Raw genomic sequence first — 21416 nt, forward strand, 5'->3', positions numbered from 1 at the left:
GAAAAAATTAGTTCCAATTTTCACACGGCCTGTGACACGCTCGTGTGTCCAGGCCATGTGGATCACCCTAGACCGTGTAACCCATACTCTCTATGTCCAGGCAATGTTTTTCAAGATTTTTTAATTTTTTTATTCTTTTCAATTTTTTATTTTAATTTTTTTCAAATTCTTTTTAAAATAACATGAAATTAAAATGAATAAATAATTAAAATAAAAACACTCGGGTTGCCTCCTGAGAAGCGCTAATTTAGAGTCTAAGCTCGACTTCCCTTTTCAAGCTAACGGTTAAGGCGGTATTACCATTAAAATAAAGTTTGAGATGAAGACTGTTCACCTTGAATGTGTCGTAATCAGAGTGTGTTACCTCAATGGTTACATATGGAAATACATTTTGTACCACAAATGTGTTCGACCCTCTTAACTTAAGCTCCAAAGGGAACATTCGTGGATCTAACTTGTCTAGCAACACTTTATCCAAAATTTTGAATTGGTTCATCCTCTTTACATGAACATCATGGCTTTGTTTTGTTACTTCCTTGTGCTTTCTTGGTTTCTCATCAGCCTTCGCTCGCAATTCATCTAGTTCATCAAGCTGCACCATTTACTCTCCACTCGTCCCTTGATTTTTATCACATTAAGATGGATATTGTTCAAACACGTATTCATTGGTAAATTCCTACAAAGAATGTCGAGCCACATGATTACTAACATTAATAGAATGATGAGTATCATCTTACTTCCTAAGAACTCTAACAAAATCACGTGCTTGAAGAGTAACCTTTTCATCACCTACACTCAACACAAGTTCATCACTACCCACATCAATAACAGTTCTAGCAGTGGCTAAAAATGGTTGACCTAAGATCATGGGTACCTCAATATCCTCATCCACGTCCAATATAATAAAATCAACAGGGAATATAACTTTATCGACTTTAATAAGTAAATCTTAATAATACCCTTAGGATACCTAATTGATCAGTCAACTAATTGAATATTCATCCTAGTGGGTTTTGGTTCCCCGAGACCAAGTTATTTGAACATTTTACAAGGCATAAAATTATACTAACCCCGAAACAACCCAAAGTTTTTTCAACATTTAAACTACCAATAAGATAAGGAATAGTAAAACTCTCTGGATCTTTAAGCTTGTTAGGTAGTTTATTTTGGAAATGGTCGAACAATCTTCATTGAGCTCCATAGTTGCCAAGTTGTCTAACTTCCTTTTATTTGTTAACAGCTCCTTTAAAAATTTTGCATACTTTGGCATTTGCGAAAAGGCTTTAACAAAAGGTAAGTTAATATGCAATTTTTTCAAAATTTCAAAAAATTTACCATATTTTTCTTTTATGCGGTCTTACTTCAATGCAGCTAGATATGGAATTTGTAGTTTGTATTCTCTAACCACCTACTTATGCTCTTTCTTACTTTCATCAACCCCATCATTTTTCTCAACAGCTTTTAGATTCAATTTCTTTTCAGGATCGACTAACCCTTCCATATTTCAAATAGTGATTGTGTGGACTTGCTCCTTTGGGTTAGTTTCAGTGTTACTAAGTAAGCTACCTTATTGTCTTTTTGAAACAAATTTAGCAAGATGTCCAATCTGATTGTCAAGCCCTTGAGTTGATGCTTGCTGATTTTTCAAAGTTGTCTCAATGTTTTGAAATCAAGTTTCAAACACCGAAATAAATTTAGCTAATATCTCCTCAAGGTTCGGTTTCTTTTCTTGCTAATAAGGTTGCTAAAAATTTAGAGGGGGTTGTGACCTTCGATTTCTTTGACCACCCCAAGAAAAATTTGGATGATCCGTCCATCTTGGATTATAGTTATTGTTATAGGGGTTATTTTTAGGTCTAGAATTGTTACCCATAAAGTTGACTTGCTCATGCTCCATGCTAGAACCGAAGGGTAGACATTCTGAATTAATCATCCCCGCTCTATTCGCATCACATTGCAATACCAGATTCACTTGCTTAGAAATATTCAAACCATCAATTTTCTTACCAAGAGCTTCAACCTAATTTGCAAACATGGAAACTGCATCAATATTAAAAATATCTGTTGCTTTAATCAGTTTCGTGCTCATTACTTGCCACTGATAGTTATTCAGTGTCATCTTCTCAATAAACTCTTGAGTTGCCTCAGGTGTCTTATTATTCAATGTTCTGCCAGCTACTGCATCAATTAGTTACCTAGTCAAAGGATTCAAACCGTTGTAAAATGTTTGAACTTGTAACCACAAAGGTAACCCATGGTAAGGGCACCTTCTTAAAAGATCCTTAAATCTCTCCCATACGTCATATAATGTCTCCAAATCAATTTGAGCAAAAGAAGAGATGTCGTTTCTAAACTTAGTTGTTTTAGCCGGCAAGAAGTACTTCAACAGAAACTTCTCAGTCATTTGATCCCAAGTCGTGATAGAACCTCATGGAAGTGATTTCAACCACTTTTTTGCCTTTTTCCTCAAAGAGAATAGGAACAGCCTTAAGCGTATGGCATCATAAAAAACGTCATTAATCTTAAATGTGTCACGAATCTCTATAAAGTTAGCCAAATGAGTATTCGAATCTTCATCTTGCAACCCATCAAACTGAACATATTGTTGTACCATCTGAATTGTGTTTAGATTCAACTCAAAATTGTTTCTCGCAATAGACAATTTGACAATATTCGATTCAACTCCAATCAGAGTAGGCTTAACATAACCAAACATAGTACGAGGAGTAGGAGGTGCAGAAGGCTGCCGATTATTTTGATTATTCTCCATCTCCATAGTAATTTCCTTTTGCTCTTGGTCGTCTATTAAATTTTTTTTATCTTGCCTTGCTTCTCTAACTTCTCTCCATTTTTTGCGAGCAGTCTTTTTAATCTCACTGTTAAAAATTAATGGTTCTAGTAGATTTCCTCTAGTAAAAAAAACTAAAAGAACATGTCAGAATCAAACAAACAAAAATTTAGAATGTAAAAATTAAATTAAAAATAAAAATATTAAAATAAAAATAAAAAAATGGCTAAATTAATAGAAATAAGTTTTCCTGATATTTTAGTCCCCGGCAACGGTGCCAAAAACTTGATGTCCACGAAACCAACTAAAAATCCAATTAAGGGAAGTGCACCTATTAATTAATAGTATAGCTATGATTATCAAAGATATTGTTCCCATGAAGACTAAAAGTACTAAAAATTACCGTCTTTCTAATATTTAATCGATAAATTTAAGTGACTGATTAAAACTAAAATTAACTAAATTAATTAACTACGAACGCGACAAAGAACAAATCAGAAAAATAATCGAGTTATGTTAATATCACTCTTCAAGAACAAATCAGAAACAATACCCAGGAAAGAATTCACCTAGATTTCATCTATCATTATCAATCTAAATTACGCAATTTCTTCTCTTAATATCTTGATTCGTAGAAATCCTTAAGTTATGTTAATATCACTCTTCAAGAATAAAAACAACTCACTTTAGGTTGATTAATTGAAATTTTTGTCTAATTAAAACTCCTATTATTGCATTAACTCGATCTATAGATTCCCTTATTAGTTTTGACTCTAATCCAGTAGATTTTTGTCGTCCTATTTCTAGGATTGCAGGCAACTCCACTAAATTATGCTAGATCTACTCTTAAACAAGGTTTATTCCTCCTCTGATATAAGCACATCAAGCATAGATCAATAGTCTAGAAATATTAAACCAAGAATTAAGCATACATAATTAAAAACCAAATCTAAGTCTTTATTGCGTAAAATAAAAATCAAACGACAGAATCTATCATAGGGTTCATCTCTCTAGGTAATTAGAAAATTAGTTCATGCTATCAAATAAAAACATCCAAAATACAGTATAACAATGATAAACAAAGAAACTCGTAATAATCTCTAAAGAAATCAGAAGTGAATCTTCAATCTTGATGGAAATCTACTTCAAAATCGGCTTCAATGATTTTTTTAAGTTGTTTTCTCGAGTATTCTATGACGAACCTTTCCTATATTCTTATTTTTGTCATATACAGGTTTCAGAATGCCTGAAAAACCTTAAAAATCACGTTTTTATGCTGTTTGGAGTGCAATTCATGAAATCGACATGGCCTACCACATGGTCGTGTGGTAGCTTGTGTGGCTCACACAGTCATGTGTCCAGGCCATATGGAATGGTCCAGCCCATGTGGCTCTTGTAACTCACTCTAATTTTTTGGTTTTGCTCATTTTTCACTCCTTTTGCTCCCAAATGCTCTCCTAAGTATAAAAATATGAATTTAAAGGATTATGAGCATAAAATTCACCATTAACATCGAATAATAACCCAAAAATGAATTAAGAATGAGGCTAAAAACATGTTACTTTTAGAACTTATCATATACTCACTTAACCTTCTCTAAAATCTATGTTATTCAATTCTTACCTTCTATTTAACCTTTATAAGAATCACTTTGACATCTCAATGCTATCTCCCTTAGTCTCATTGATCACATTTGATACCATTTCTGTAACTATTCATTTGATTCTCTACTACATAAGCTTATACTCGGCTTTAGGTATCTACTTTTACTGTACGTTGATTCATACTCACCATGTTTGTAGTTAATACAATATCATTCAAAGGTCATTTATAACCCTTTTTAAGCTACATTCTTACGCGTCTATAGTTACCTTGAATTTTTGCATCCTATCCCACATCTAGATAATGATCATACTTAGTTTTCGAGTTCTTATCACATTTTAGACATTTCTAAGAAATTTTGTTTATGTTAGAAATATTTGTATTCTATAGAATTTTTGGTATTGCATTAGAAATATTGGTATCCTTTAGAATTTTTGGTATCACTATAATTCCCCTAAAACCACTATAACAAATAAATGGTGCTACATCAAGAATATGCATAGTGGATTCTCAAGTAAATGAAATGTGATAAATCAGTGATAGTAGAGAAGGGTAATGGACACCGAAGTTGAAATAAGCGTGATTGTGAATATTAATCCAGGGTATAGACTAAATTGTAAAAAAGTGAAAAGTGAAGGGTTTAAATTGTAAATATTTAAAATTTGAGGGGTTAATTTGAAATTATAAAATATTTAGGGACCAAAGTTGTAATTCTACCAAAATTGTGAATGGAAAAATTGTAAATATTAAAAATTTTAGGGGCAAAATGGTTATTTTGCAAGTGGGATCATTTTTGGTAAAATTACCAAAATGCCTTTATACATATGTATTAAACTTAAGCCATCAATCTTTCTTAATGATGAAGGTTTTGATACGATTCATTGGATAAAAAATAAGTATACGTATTTTTTTTAATTCATGGAAGTGTTGGCAACATAATAGCCATTAGATATTGTTGGAAAATGAGATGAAATATAAGCCCTTGGATTGAAATTATGATGTTGGATATTTTTATTATTTTGATTATTTATTATTAGATCATTATTAAGAAAATAAGAAGAAAAGTGTTCATATTTCTCTATGCTTCCAATGTGCAAGAGAAAGGGTGAAAAAAGGATCTTTTATTTTCTTACAAATTGATCCTTCTCCATCAAATTTCACCATTTCAACTCAAAACCTTTAAGAATTTCCATAGCAACCAAAGAGAAAAAGTGAGGTTGAGACTTTAGTGAGCTTATATATCATCTTGGAATCAAGAGACCTGAAGTTGGAAGTGAGAGAAAGTTAAGAGAAGTGTGAGAAATCAAGATTACAAGGTAAGAGTTTAAGTTTTATCTCATGGAATTTATAGTGTGGATTTTAATTATTTTCATATTGTGGTTATGAAGTGGAAAGAGTAGAAATTGATGAAAGTGTTGTACATAAAAAAAAAGGAAGTGACAAATATGTGAAAAGAAGAAAGTGAAGCAAAGCAAGTGATATTAAACCAAAAATAGCTAAGTACTTATATGAACTCTATTTATTTTCCAAGGGGTTAAATTGAAATATGTTATAAATTAAGTGTAGTGAATGAGAATTTAATTAGAAATAAGATTAGTGCAGAAGTATTAATGAAAAATAACATTTAAAAATTATAAGAATTAAATAGAGCAATTTGACATATTATGAGACATGAAAAGTGATAGTGGAAAATAAACTTAAGTGTACATAAAGAAATATAAAATGGGGCTAAATTGAATAATACTCGAATGTGTAGTGAAATTGGTAAATAAGTGATCTTGAGTGAATATTTAATATGTGATAAAAAATTAAATAATAAGTAATTAAACTAGTGAAATGAAAAGGTAGCAAGTGACATTAAAGTATGAATAAGTGAATATCACATATGGGAGTGAATATGAGTAAATTCCATGAATAAGTTATAAAGTGTAGAAGTTTTAAAAATTGAAACACAAGTGAATAAAATAGTGACAGTGATAATCAAAATAAGAAATTTTATGAAATAATATTTCATAAGTGATTTAAGTGTTAAATTGTGTGAATTATTCGTGTAATACATTAACAAGTGTTGTGTGATTGTGTACATTTGAATATATAGTGAAAATAAGATGAGAAATGGAAAGAAATGTTCAATTAAAAAGATTTGTGTAAAAGCCTTAGTAAATAAGGTAGAGCTAGTAGGATATAATTGACATACCACAAGAAATCTAGCACACTCATGTGATTAGCACTTTAGTGCTTGTGATGTGATAATTAGCACTTGTGTGCCCATGTTTCTAGTACTTCGGCGCTCATGATTATTAGCATTTTTGTGTTCATGATATCTTATCACTTTTGTGCTCATGTTATTTCACATATCCTTCTTGATTCTCCGTGGTTTACTAAGGACTATGTGAAGTAAATGAAGTAAAAGAAGTGAAATATGTGATCAAATGAAAATTTTATATTTTAAATCATGTTATATAATTTTAACTTTCAATATAATAATGTTGTGAATAAGATAAAGTATAACGTGAATGAATGTGTACAAAATAAACTAGGAACTTCAATGAAATTTTATAATAAATACTTAGATAAGATGAAAATTTTATGTGAGTGCTTACTAAACTTTAACTAAGCTTAACGCGTTGCTTTCAAACACATAATTTTACAAAAAGCATTCGTGTAGGAAGAGTTCAAGTGAAGCTTGATCTATCACATCCTATTATCAAGGTATGGATTGTGAAGTATGTATTTAATATATGGACTTAGAGTGGCATGTACATAAGATTTCAATAAGTATTCAAGTGATAAGTAACTAGTGCAATGGTACAAGTTGTGTGATGATCAAGTGGAAATGTATTGAACTTTGTGGTATTTTGATTAGTGTTTGGACAAGGATGAACTACATGATGAATTGAGTGATATTTTGAGGTATTTTGAGGACTAAATATACTTGAGAATGTTTGGGGATCATAATGGTATGTATTGGCATATTTTAAGGTGATTTTAGGCTTGTTTAAGGCTCCCTTGCATCCAAGTATCAATACTTGAAAGACTTGTATCAACACAACATTAACAGAATGAAAAATTGAACAATAATAAAAAGAGGTATCGGTAGCTTGGGGAGTTGTATCGATACTATTGTCTTGTTTTGCCTAAACTAGGTCATTTTCTTTCGAAAAGGTCCCGAACAACCTCTGTTTAAAATCGAATCGTAGAATAAACTTAGAAATTATTCAAAAAGTCTTAAAGAATCTTAAATAAGTCTAAAAGATGAGTGGAAGTTGAATGACATGTTAAACTCTTAAGTAAAGTGTTTGGATTGAAGTGCAACATTTCTTGCTCAAGTTTAGGTTCGGGATCAAGTAAAGGGTATTATAATCACATTAGAAACCATGTTTTCTTTTCTCTTCCTACTAGAATACTTGGTTTCATGTTTTTTGCAACATTGCTTTCGATCGAAAAGTACAACACCGGAAAACCAATGTGCAATTTCAAATCATATTTACACTGGCAAACCAGTGTGCAACTTCAAATCATGTTTGAAGAATTATATGTCGTTGTACTTGTAGTTTGTTTCATAGCATAATCATTTAAAAAAAATCAATTGGTACCAACTCCTTTATAAAGGAATATCTGAAATTTCTGCTATCCAAAAAACGGCACTCATGATAAACTGGTAGCAATTATGTTAAATAGTATTTGACTTAGGGGATTAGGTGGATTATGTCAATTCCGTTTATTTCAAAGTATCATTTTTGCATTTTTAGAGTTCTCAAAACCTTTATTTCATGTATATTTTAAATAGCTCACACAGAAAGTAACTGAAACATGAGAAACTGTAAACTTTGGAGAACAGACACTCCATGAGTTATACAACTTCAACAGTTTTTAAGGTAATATGCATGCCTAATTTAAAATATGGATGGTTAGCTAGTTGCATTTTCGAGCTGAGATCATCACAAAATGTGAATTTCTTATACATGTAAAACCAATGAGTCCACAGGTTCGGCAGAGATCTTCGAGTTCACGTTCGGAAAGGAAGATATGACTGCCTGCTATTCCCATTACATTCTGCGCGCAAAAAATAACCCAACAGCAGCAACTAGAAAAGAACAATCAACAATTCTTTTTTCTGGTAATGTAAGAAAGTCTGAGTAAGGCTTCCTCGATCGGTTGAATAACATTGGATAGATAGTGAAAAACATGACATATTCAACAGAAACAAAATCAAGTTGCCAAATTCAGCATTGGGATAGTGCGTTTATGTGAACTCAAGTCCGGACATGTGAAGGGATCAATGCATTTAGCAAGGCTGATACAATAAATATACCTAGCGGAATGTCCTCAAAAATGGAATAAATGGCCCATCAAGAATGTAGGTGGTAGCAACGAAAACACCTCCAAGTCGAAGAACTTGTTGAAGTTGGCCAGCGTGTAGCAAACACTCGACAGCAAGCATGCCATAAAGATCAAGCTATACTGGAACTGATGCAAGAGCTGCTGAAACAAGATTATTTTGTTCATTTTGTTATTTTTAGTTAATGAAATGTATCTTAGTTCATTTCTAACTAAGTTAGGCCTATGATTGATGTAATTAGCTAGAGTGTGAGCTGTAAACACAACTTTGTACAAGCTTACAAGTTTAAGTTTCAAGTTTCTATGTAATTAGTGGAGTTAGGTAATGTTTAGGTGATTACTTGCTATTTTTGACAAGCTTAGTGCTTGGTTTTATGTATTGGCATTATTCCATTATTCACTTATGAATGAAATCAGATTTTTTTCATCAAACTATCTCCATTTTTCCTTAGCTTTTCTTCTTTTCTTCTTGCTCGAATCTGATTGTTTGCTCAGCAAGCATCGAGGCTTGTTGCACAAGACACAAGCTGAGCTTGTCTGTTTCTGTTCTAACACCAACAATTGGTATCTAGAGCATGTTTCTTAAGGGGCCTGTTGTTTAAAGGATGGCTTCATCAAACTTTTCACCTGGTGCACCACAAGTCTTCAATGGAGAAGGCTATCACATATGGGTGGTCAAAATGAAGACCTACCTACAGGCTTTCGATCTGTGGGAGGTGGTCAACTTAGATGTTGAACCAGAGCCACTTAGAGCCAATCCAACAGTGGCTCAGATTAGGCAGCATGCTGATGAGAGGACCAAGAGGCATAAGGCTATGTCTTCCATCCAGAACTCAGTGCCAGATGTGATTTTCACAAGGATTATGGCCTATGAATCACCAAAGTAGGCCTGGGACAAGTTGAAAGAGGAGTTTCAAGGGGCAGAGAGGACAAGACAGCAATAGTTGTTGAATTTGAGGAGAGAATTCGAGAATTTGAAGATGAAGGGAGAAGAAACTGTCAAGCAATACTCTGACAGGATTACGGCTGTAGTTAACAGCATTAGGCTCCTTGGTGAGCAGTTCAATGAAGCTAGGATAGTGGAGAAGGTTATTTCAACTTTTCCTGAAAGGTATGAGGCAAAAATCTCATCCCTCGAAGACTCAAGAGACCTGTCCAGCATCTCTTTGACAGAGCTAATCACTGCTCTATATGCTCAAGAGCAGAGGAGAGCTAGCAGACTGGAGGAGCACCAAGAAGGTGCCTTTCAGGCAAGAACAAATACTGCCTACAAAGGCAAGAAAGCCTGGAGAGACAAGCCAAGGTATGATGCTGCAAGAAAAGAGGGTCAGACTTGCAGGCATTGCAAAAGGGCTGGTCATCTAGAACAAAAATATTGGTTTAGACCAGATGCTTTGCGTCAACATTGTAAAAAGAAGGGTCATGTTGAGAGAGTCTATAAAAGCAAGGGTAAGCCAAGGCAGAACCATTCTCAACAAATGAAGGCTGAGGCTAGAGTAGCTAAGGAAGACGGTGACCAAGAGGAGCAAGTCTTTGCTGTGTCATGCTCAGCTGCTCAACAAAGAATCTCATCTGGTTGGCTCCTAGACAGTGGATGCACCAACCACATGACACCTGATGCTGCTATCTTCAAGTCCTTAGATAGAAGCTGCAGAACCAAAGTCAAGATAGGTAATGGCCACTTTATAAAAGCTGAAAGCAAGGTTGATGTGCTGATATGCACTCCCATAGGTGCCAAAGTGATTTCAAATGTACTTTTGGTGCCTAAAATTGACAGGAATCTGCTCAGAATAGCTCAATTGCTGGAGAAAGGCTATTCTGTTGTGTTCAAAGACAACCAGTGCCAAATCAGTGATCCAAGTGGATCCAAGCTGATGGCAGTTCCTATGGCTGATAAAAGCTTTGTGGTTGACTGGACAAAAGAGTCAGACACTACCTACACAGCTACAATAGATGAATCCAAGCTTTGGCATCAAAGACTTGGTCATGCCAACTTCATATCGATGGAGCACATGTGCAGGAGTGGTTTGGCTGAAAATTTCATAAGCTTGGTTCAAAACCAGGAAGTATGTGAAGTATGTCAGCTAGGCAAGCAGGCCAGACTTCCATTTCCCTCGAATCAAGCCTAGAGAGCCTCTGAAAAACTGCAACTGGTGCACACTGATGTATGTGGCCCCATGAAGACTAAGTCATTAAGTGGAAACAGGTATTTCATACTGTTCATTGATGATTTATCAAGATATTGTTGGCTTTACTTCTTAAAACCGAAATCAGAGGTGGCCTCTGTGTTTTGGAAATTCAAGACTGCTGCTGAGACTGAAACAGGCTGCAAGCTAAAGACCATAAGGTCTGATAATGAGACTGAGTACACCTCAGCTCAGTTCCAAGCCTTCTGTGATAAGGCAGGCATCAAACATCAGCTTACCAACACTTATACACCTCAGCAAAATGGTGTGAGTGAATGAAAAAATAGGAGCCTGATGGACATGGCCAGGTGCTTGATGATTCAGAAGAATCTGCCTAAAGCTCTGTGGGTAGAGGCAGTTAACACTGCAGCCTACATTCAAAACAGGCTTCCAACCAAGGCTTTAGCTCAGAAGACTCCATTTGAGGCATGGTTTGGATTCAAGCCATCACTGGCACACCTGAAGGTCTTTGGATGCATTTGTTATGCACATGTACCTGCTGTTAAAAGGGACAAGTTATCTAAAAGGGCTCGACCTGGTGTTTTGGTGGGCTACAACACTGTCAAGAAGGGCTATAGGATCTTGGATCCTTCAACAAACAAGATGTCAGTCAGCAGGGATGTGGAGTTCGATGAAAAATCATGTTGGAACTGGGAAAGAAATGAACCAGAAGAAGTTTCAGAAGATCTTGCAACAAATAAAGCTAAGCCAGATCAGAATGGTCCTGAAATGGACATTGATGATGAACCAGTCAAGGGAACTAGACCATTGGCTGAGATTTATGAAAGGGCTAATGTAGCTATAGCTGAACCAAGTAACTGTGAAGAAGCTGAAGCTTAGCAAGGGTGGAAGCAAGAAATGGCTGAGGAGATCAGCATGATTGAGAAGAACCAGACTTGGGAATTGGTTGAAAGACCAGTCAAAAGGAAGGTTATTGGAGTGAAATGGGTGTACAAAGCCAAGCAAAATGCTGATGGAAGCTTAAACAAACTGAAAGCAAGGTTAGTTGTCAAGGGATTCAGTCAGAAATATGGCCTGGACTACCTGGAGAACTTTGCACCAGTGGCCAGGCTCGATACCATCAAACTGTTGATTGCCTTAACAGCACAGCTTGAATGGAAAATCCATAAACTCGATGTGAAGTCAGCTTTTCTCAATGGATTCCTTGATGAAGACATCTATGTTGAGCAACCACAAGGGTTTGAGATAGCTAGAAAAGAGCACATGGTATACAAACTGAAAAAAACCTTGTATGGCTTAAAACAAGCTCCAAGGGCCTGGTACAGTAGAATCGATGGCTACCTGGTTGATTTGGGATTCGATAGGAGCAAGAGTGAGCCAACACTGTATGTTAAGAAAGAAGGGACACAAACACAGCTCATAGTGTCTCTGTATGTTGATGACTTGCTAATGACAGGAGGAGATCAAGCAATGTTGGTCGATTTCAAGACCAAGATGCAGGAGATGTTTGAAATGTCTAATCTAAGGGAGATGTCCTATTTTCATGGAATGGAGGTGTCACAAATGTAGAATGGGATATTTCTAAGTTAGAGAAGCTTTACCTCGAAGATTTTAACCAAGTTCTCCATGCAAAACAGCAAGGCAACAAGAACTCCTGTTGCTGTTGGAGAGAAACTATCGAGCCAAGGTGATTTTGAAAAGGTTTGTGAAACAACCTATAGAAGTCTAGTTGGTTGCTTGCTACACCTAACTGCCACTAGGCCAGACATAATGTATGCTGTAAGCTTGCTCTCAAGATTCTTGCATTGTTGCAATGAGAAGCATTTTCAAGCTGCAAAAAGAGTGCTCAGGTATGTCAAAGGCACTTTGAGCTATGGTTTGAGGTACAGCAAAGAAGGAAATTTGAGGCTGGTTGGTTATACTGATAGTGACTGGGTAGGCTCGATAGATGATATGAAAAACACCTCAGGGTATGCTTTCAATCTTGGTTCAGCCATGTTCTGCTGGAGCTCGAAGGAGCAAGCCTGGTGGCTCAATCCACTGCTGAAGCAGAGTATGTGGCAGCAGCAAGTGCTGTCAACCAAGCCATTTGGCTAAGGAAAATCTTGGCTGATTTGAATGTGCATCAAAGAGAAGCAACAGAGATCTTCTGTGATAACCAATCTGCTGTTGCAATCGCAAAAAATCTAGTGTTCCATGGTAGAACAAAGCATTTCAGCATTAAACTCCATGTTGTTCAAGAGATGGAGCAAGCATCAGAAGTAAAACTTATTCATTGTAACTCAAATGATCAACTTGCTGACATTCTGACTAAGGCTCTTAATGCTACAAGATTCGAGTGTTTAAGAGGGAAATTAGGTGTTTGCACCGTGCTAACCAAGGAGGAGTGTTGAAGTTGGCCAGCATGCAGCAAACACTCGACAGCAAGCATGCCATGGAGATCAAGCTATGCTGGAACTGATGCAAGAGCTGCTGAAACAAGCTTATTTTGTTCATTTTGTTATTTTTAGTTAATGAAATGTATCTTAGTTCATTTCTAACTAAGTTAGGCCTATGATTGATGTAATTAGCTAGAGTGTGAGCTGTAAACACAGCTTTGTACAAGCTTACAAGTTTAAGTTTCAAGTTTCTATGTAATTAGTGGAGGTAGGTAATGTTTAGGTGATTACTTGCTGTTTTTGACAAGCTTAGTGCTTGGTTTTATGTATTGGCATTATGCCATTATTCACTTATGAATGAAATCAGATTTTTTTCATCAAACTATCTCCATTTTTCCTTAGCATTTCTTCTTTTCTTCTTGCTCGAATCTGATTGTTTGCTCAGCAAGCATCGAGGCTTGTTGCACAAGATACAAGCTGAGCTTGTCTGTTTCTGTTCTAACACCAACAGAACTCGACTTATTTCAGCCACCTAGACAAACCATTTCAAAATCCATTTAAAACATAGGCTATAGAAGTTAGAAAGCGCATGCAACAAAGACCAGGATCTTATGCCACAAAGTAAGCATTAGATGCAGCAGAACGAAAGAAACAGCATCTCAGATTTTAGTGCAAAATCTATACATTTTCAAAATCGGATACTATAATATACGTTATTAACCCCAAGTTTGATGCAAATTTAATTATTCTCCAGGAAACATCTTTTAGAGAACAATTTTGCTCTTTTCAAGATTGTTTACTTACCTATATTATCAATGGAACAAATATTTAGTCTACAGGACATTACCAACTTTGGAAGGATAATTTCCTTACCATAGAGATTTCTCCATACTGAAAATATCCATTTCGACATAGTTTGATGTTGTAACACGTCCAGTTTACTCATGAAATCTATAATCACTACTCCAGAAAATGTGTAACTATCAGCATAAAGCACTCATTTCCACCAAAATATGCAAGAGTCAAAGGCATGAAAGTTTACCATCCTTGTTGCTACCATTTTGAGAAATGAGCCTTAAGATTTCACCTTTTGAGTGTCAACCTATGATGTAAGCTCTTGTTTGCCAGTAATTAGGGACAATACGAAACTGGAATGATAAATTAATAACCACATTCAAAATAAAAGCATACAGCTGTTGATGGTGAAGGCCAACAGTGCAAAGCAGCTCCAGCATGCAAAGCATCAACTGAACTTGATTTGAAAGGAAGTCTAGAGATATCAGCTCGGACCAAGGTCACTTTCCTACGAAAAAATAAAGAATGAAGATCACTAGATCAGAGATAACATCTCAAATTTAAAATTATAAATTTTTTTAAGCACTAAATCTAAAGCTGAACTTTTGTACTCTTCGGGGAAGTTTTCCTCTTTTCATAGCATTGTCGCAGCATGTTTTCTGAGTAGTCCAGAGCAACAACCTGCGAAAATAATCCACTCTTGGCAAAAAGTCTGGAGAACAACCCACTACCGCAACTAGCATCAACAATATTTCCACCAAGCACTGGCTTTAGGTACTTCTTAGCCATTTCAAACTGCCATGAAATCAGTAGTTAGTGACTCCAAAATGATAGCAAAGAGGATGAAACAACAGCAACACGAATTGAAAATGCTATTCTGTAAATACTGTGCCAACTGTAGGATGATTAGAAATTGGTGTTTTATATTTGTTGGCATTTCAAATATTGCTATTTTCAAATAGAGTTCCTATAATATATATTATAGATGAACAGGTTTCATTCCCAAGGGACATCCAGACAAGCACTGCGATCTTCAACCTTCGGATATGAGGATGATGCTTCAAATATACGTATGTTTTGATAAATATTCCAAAATAACTTCATAATACTTCCTGATGAACAGGACTAAAGAAATTTTATCTTACTTCTTTCCCAGGACCTGGAAAGCCACCAAATATAAAATTTTGACGCCAACCCCTCTCATAGAGAAATGAAACCACCGGAGTCCTGGTTAAGAGAATGACCAATAGACAATAGACGATAGACGAGTAAGATAATAGGAAAACAAGCATAGGACATAGCATCAAGCACCAGTACTAATTGTAGTAACCATATTTTGCCCAAGTTAAATTTGAGTCAATCTCATTTGAGTTTAAATTTCATTATTTTTAGTATTAATTATGTCAGTGTTTGTTAATATTAAACATTTTCTTTTGTTATTATTATATATTTTAAGGATGCTATACTACTAAATTAAAATGAAAAAGAAAAGTTAGAATGCTAAAAATATATATATTTATCTATATGTGTCGTGTGTGTGGTTATATATATTATAGTATGTAATAATATAATATTATATGTAGTATATATAACATGTAGATATAGGAGACGGTTGCAAAACTGTAGGGAGGGAGAAACAGTTTTTATTTGTTTTTTAAATAGGAACTGCATGGAAAAAGGAGGGAGACTGGTGGGGAAAAAGCCATCGCCACAGCGACTTGAAGAATCAGTAGACGATCATAGAGTACGAAGGAAATCTAAGAAGCAGAGGGAGCGCGACACAAAGAAAAAGGAAAGACTCACTGGATTAATAATCAAACTCTTATTTTCAATCTCCTATGATCTGTAGATATATTTCCATTCAATTTGGACTCTCAAATGCATAGGATTGATATCCATTCAATTTGAACTATCCAAAACCACAAAGATAGAAAAGGAATAACAGAGACAGACCTGAACAATTCAGTAGCCAGCGGCATAGAGTTATCATACTGCTTGGACCCACCGGAAGCAACGAGGTCAAGATGCGTTTGGTTACCAAAATAAGACTTTTTGCAAGTTTTACATTGCAAATTAGACCCAGATTTTGATCCACTGTGACACTTAAAAACTTCAAATCAAATCAAACACGAGTTGAAATTGAAAAAAGTAAAAAGAAAATCCAGCTTGAACTCACACGTATGAAGGGGAGCCGACGGTCCAGGTTAATGGGTCATAACAAATAGGACAAGCCAAAACGTTGTCACTGCCACTATCCTCTTCCTCCACCACCACAGGTTCCTAGCATATTTACCAACCAAAAAGGAGAGCAAATAATTCTAAGAAAGAACAATGAATCAAATAACTTTGGCATCAAATTATACACCATTAAAGAAAAAGTGAAGCATTAACCCATTGATATAGGTTTTGTTGTTTGCATATCGTAGGATGGGTTTCAACAAAAGCAGTAGAAGAAACGAGAACTTTAGCAGCTAAACTTGTTGTGAAGACAGGAATAGTGAAGGGTCTTAAAAACAAAAGGGTCAGGTTTCTATTGAGTTGATTCGGGAAAAATGAGGGTCTGATATTACGGGTGAAAACGGTCAGCACGTGCTAGAGTTGTGTGACTCAAATTTCTGTTAGAATAAAATACAAGTGATAAGGCCTTCACCCTCACTGATCCCCAATAAGCAAAATACTAGACTAGGGTTGCAACCGGGTCCGACCGTCGCAGTACAATACAGGCTGCACAAGTGGAATCCATATAAAAGTTTACTTCCTCTATTTGATATTTGATTAGAATAAGGTATTTTAACCTTACTGCATTACTTCTATTAGACTTTGATTAGAATACGGTTTTACAAACCTGTAAATAGACATAGTCTATACTCCTCTTGTATCATTCGAATTCGATATAGTGAATTCTCTTTTTCCCTGCCCGTGGTTTTTTTCCCGAAAGGGTTTCTACATGAAATTCTATGTGTTCTATTTTCTCTCTTTCTTTGCGATTCATTGTCATTATTAACGTTAAATTTGGTAGAAAAACACAACATGAAACGGTTACATCAACCAGCTCAGATTAAGCTGAGCTAGAGCCATTACAATCAGTGGGCAATAATTCATTTATCGAAGCTGGTGGATCTTCAAATAATTGGAGCGAGGAGTTTCCTATTGTAGCCTATTTAGCCATGTAATCCGCTACACCATTTTGTTCTCTCGGTATGTGACGTACTCTTACTTCCGATTTCATATGCAGCAACTGATGTAGTAATCTTCATTCCGCCAAACTACTGTTGGCACCTCCACATGTTAAAATTAATTCAACCAAAAGTGCATTATCGCATTCAACTTCAACCTTTCTGTAGCCTTTATCCCATACAAGCAAGAGTCCTTCCAAAATTGCTCTTGTTTTTACTTTAAAAACTGATTCCTTTCTAAAACTCATCGCATACCCACATAACCAGTTTTAGAAAGGAATCAGTTTTAAGCTTTATCCATCCCATTGCCAAAGGAGACCAACTTGCTTTATCCATTAGATTTAAGCTTTATCCATCCCATTACCAGAGGAGACCAACTTGCTAAACAACGAATAAAATTCGGTTGGTTCCATTTTAAGCTTGAATTTACATAACTTCTCACCCAAGTGTGACCTGTATCCACTATAGATTGAATACAACTATGCCCGTTAGAAAAAAAAACATATTTCTATTTTTCTAAAGTAGCCAACATAAAGACGCAACTAGAGTTTGTCAATCAATGTCCTTGTTGCCCAAGCTGCCTTAACTCGACATATTCCATAAAATCCACTCATTAAAAGGTAATGAAAAAAAACTATGATACCATTTCGAAACCACTAAAAGCCACACTGCTCTAGGAAAAGTGCAATCCTGAACTGCATGCAACCTGATTTCACACATTGCAACATAAAGGACAAGAGCCGTCATTTTTCATTCGTCAATATTCTATCCTGCCACAATAACCATAAGAAAACTCGAACCCTTTGAGGTGCCTTATCTTTCCAAAACAATTTCCATATAGCATGACAACCATTTTCCTCAAAATGATATAAGTTCCTGTAGGTTTCCGCAGAGGAGAAAACATCTCCTTTCATCCACTTCCAAGCTAAACAATCCTGCCCTGCCTTAAGTTTTGGCGGCACAATGGCTACAATTCTTCTGGCAATTTCCCCTAGAACTACTTCACAAATACGACTCCAGTCCCAGCTCCCATATTCAGTCACCAAGTCACAGACACGTAGAGTGTTATCCAGTTGACCATGTTCTGTATAAATTGTCCTTAGACGCCCAATTTGTCTTACCAACACATCATTCCAAAAATTTGTAGTACGCTCATCTCCAATAGACCAGTAAACATTACCAATAACCTCCGGCCAAATCCTCGTTAATGATCTCCACACAAAAGAATAATTACTACGGATATAGAATTCGAAAGCAAACCTTGTACATTATATTTACTCCTCATTACTTTAAACCATAATGCCTCTGTGCTCGAAAGTAACTGATATCCAAGCTTCATTAAAAAAAATTATTTTGATCAACTAAGTTCCTCAAACCCAAACCTCTATTGTCAAGTGGGCAACAATCCTCCCAAGATAAGAGAGCAGGTTTCTTTTTCTCAACAATAATACCCCAAATGAAAATAAGAGCCATCTTTTCAATTTCATTACATATAGATATAGGAATGCGTATCGTATACATAAAGTAATATAGGATTGCTAAGAGAACAGACTATACTAAAGTAATACGACTAGCTAATGACAGTTTCCTCACTTCCCATCCAGACAAGTTTTGTCGAACTATACTCACAACAAAATCGAACGTGATCATGTAACTCTACTGTGAAAAAGTGGCATCCTAGATAAAAACTAAGGTCCTTTACTCGATTAACCCCACTTTAACACAAATCTCATCAACTATACCTACTAGTGTATGAGGAGAGAAAAAACTTGGGATTTTCCTTTATTCACCTTTTGCCCAGAATAATAACAAAAGGTATCCAAAATATTATTCACAACACCTGCTTGTTCCTTGCTAGCCTCACAAAACAACATAATATTGAGATAAGATTGGACCTCTCCGGGATAGAGTGAAAGGCTTCCAACTACCTCTTTCAATATCCTCATTAAACATAAGCCCAAGCCTTTCCATGCAAAGTACAAATAGATAAAGAGAAAGTGGATCACCCTACCTTATGCCCTGTGTAGGTTGAAATGAATTCGTTAAGGCCTCATTCCACAGAATCTGAATAGGCAACGATGTGACAAAATGTAAGATCACATTGACTAGTTACAAAGGGAAACCAACCTCTAGCAATGTGTCCTCCAAAAAATCCCATTTGACTCTGTCATTCGCCTTTTCCAAATCAATTTTTAAGATCATTCTGCATTTACCACCATGAAAGTTTTTTAACGAATACACGACCTCTTGCGCAACCACAATGTTATCAGTGATATTTTTACCAAGGATAAAACTTACTTGGTTCTGCCGAGTCAACTTCACCATCAGAGGTATCAATCTATTAACTAGCATCTTTGTAATGATCTTATAAATCATCGTACACAGGCTTATTGGTCTGAACTGGGAAATTTTTTTAGGACTTTGAATATTCGATAAAAGGACTAACAAAGTTTTGTTCAGCTTTGGATCCAAAGACTGACCCCCCAAACTCTATCTGACTAAGGAACATACTGAGTAACCAATAACATCCCACTGAGTTTGAAAAAATTTACCTGGAAACCATCCACTCTAGGAGCTCTTAGTGGAGCCATGCCAAAGACTGCCCTACGGACCTCTTCATCAGAAGCTCCTAAAAGGAGACTACTTGTCTCATCATTAGACAACAGAGGAAATTTACCACGAAAATAAAGTACACCACTAATAGAGTAATTCGTGTTATAAAGCTTATTAAAAAAATTCACCACCTGCTATTTCAATATCTCCTCATCAAAACACCAGTCGTTATTGTCCACAATAAGCCCCTCGATCCTATTTCACTTACGTCTAGCCAATGTACGATTGTGAAAGTAGCTTATATTCCTATCACCATTCTGGAGCCCTTCTGGTCTAGACTTTTGAAACCATAATAACTCCTCATGTCTCAAAACTTCCTCTAAGTCTTGTCGAATCTCAATTTCACGAGAATGGAGCCTTGAGGAGAAACACATATCTAAAATTCGTTGGTGCACGCAAAGATATTACCATACACATTTTTATTCCACCTTTCGACAACTTCCTGAAATTGCTCTAAATTATCTCTAACTTTCATTTCATTATTCTAATTGCTAAGAACAAGATTGTTAAAATTTTCATGTAACATCCAACTTGTAACACACCGAAAAGGCATGGTTCCTTTTTTAGTCATTGGTCTAAGGGATATTAAAATTGACCTATGATCCGATTTCAATCTATGAAGATTCCTCACAGAATAATCTGGTATGAATGATTTCCATTCCGAATTGCAAACAGCCCTATCCAATCTTTGGGATAAGTTACCTCTACACCAAGTAAATTAAACACCACTTGCACCCAAATCTCGCAGTGCATTATTGAAAAGAAACTCATAGAACCATTTACGCCCCACTTTTAAAACAGAAGCACCACCTGCCCTTTCCGAACTATTAAGAATAGAATTAAAGTCTCCATCAAGAATCTAAGGCCCCTCCAAGCGATCTACTAAAAAACCCAAAAAGTGTCATAACTTCTTTCTCGTCGTACTTTGTGGGCTAGCGTAAAAAAATAAGCAGAAAAAGCTATAAGATATTTGCTTATTACAAACCTTCACATGAATCTCTTGAAGGTGAACCCCCAGAATATCCACGAGAAAGTTTTCATTCCAACACAACCAAATTCCACCAGCAAACCCATTTGCTTCAACTCAGAATGAATTAGGAAACCTAATTCTTTTAACAATCTATCGACTTTAATACCACTAACTCGTGTGTCAAAAAGACAAAACAGATAAGGATAAAAATCTTTCCTGTACTCATTAACAAAATTATGAAACCGAGGATACCTTACTCCTTGGCAATTCCAACAAATAATTTTTGTGTCCATAGAACAAATAATTATAATTAAAAAATAGTCTCAAAATTGAAATTGCAAAATTAAACATTTACCTCGTTATTGCATGCATCCTCAATGACCATGATCTCCTCAATAGATGAAGTATCATCCTCTATCGGAGCTTTCTCAGGATTTCGTTCGAATTCCCAAACCAATCCTTCCATGGCCGCTCTCAACTCCACCAAGTCATGTAAATGACTTCATCATTCCATTAGTCAAATTATCATGCGGCCCATTCCCCACATCATTATCTTTCAGATATGAAATTATAGTATTATTACTTGATTCATCAAAATTAAATATC

General features: G+C 35.6%; 1 protein-coding gene, 1 non-coding gene and 1 pseudogene across 2 annotated transcripts; 1 reads left to right on the forward strand and 2 right to left on the reverse strand.

Moving 5' to 3' along the window:
• Positions 1–247: 247 nt before the first annotated feature.
• LOC107921657 (uncharacterized) lies at positions 248–601 on the reverse strand. The gene has a single exon (XM_016851486.1). The coding sequence runs from the start codon at positions 599–601 to the stop codon at positions 248–250; it is 354 nt and encodes a 117-aa protein (XP_016706975.1).
• Positions 602–2249: 1648 nt separating this feature from the next.
• On the forward strand, positions 2250–2356 carry LOC121214128 (small nucleolar RNA R71). The gene has a single exon (XR_005909715.1). It is a non-coding gene; the product is annotated as a small nucleolar RNA R71 (small nucleolar RNA).
• Positions 2357–14029: 11673 nt separating this feature from the next.
• Positions 14030–21290, reverse strand: LOC107922414 (uncharacterized methyltransferase At1g78140, chloroplastic-like; annotated as a pseudogene).
• Between the last annotated feature and the right edge of the window lie 126 nt (positions 21291–21416).

This window comes from Gossypium hirsutum, chromosome D01 (genome assembly GCF_007990345.1).
Source record: "Gossypium hirsutum isolate 1008001.06 chromosome D01, Gossypium_hirsutum_v2.1, whole genome shotgun sequence".
Classification (NCBI taxonomy): Eukaryota; Viridiplantae; Streptophyta; class Magnoliopsida; order Malvales; family Malvaceae; genus Gossypium; species Gossypium hirsutum.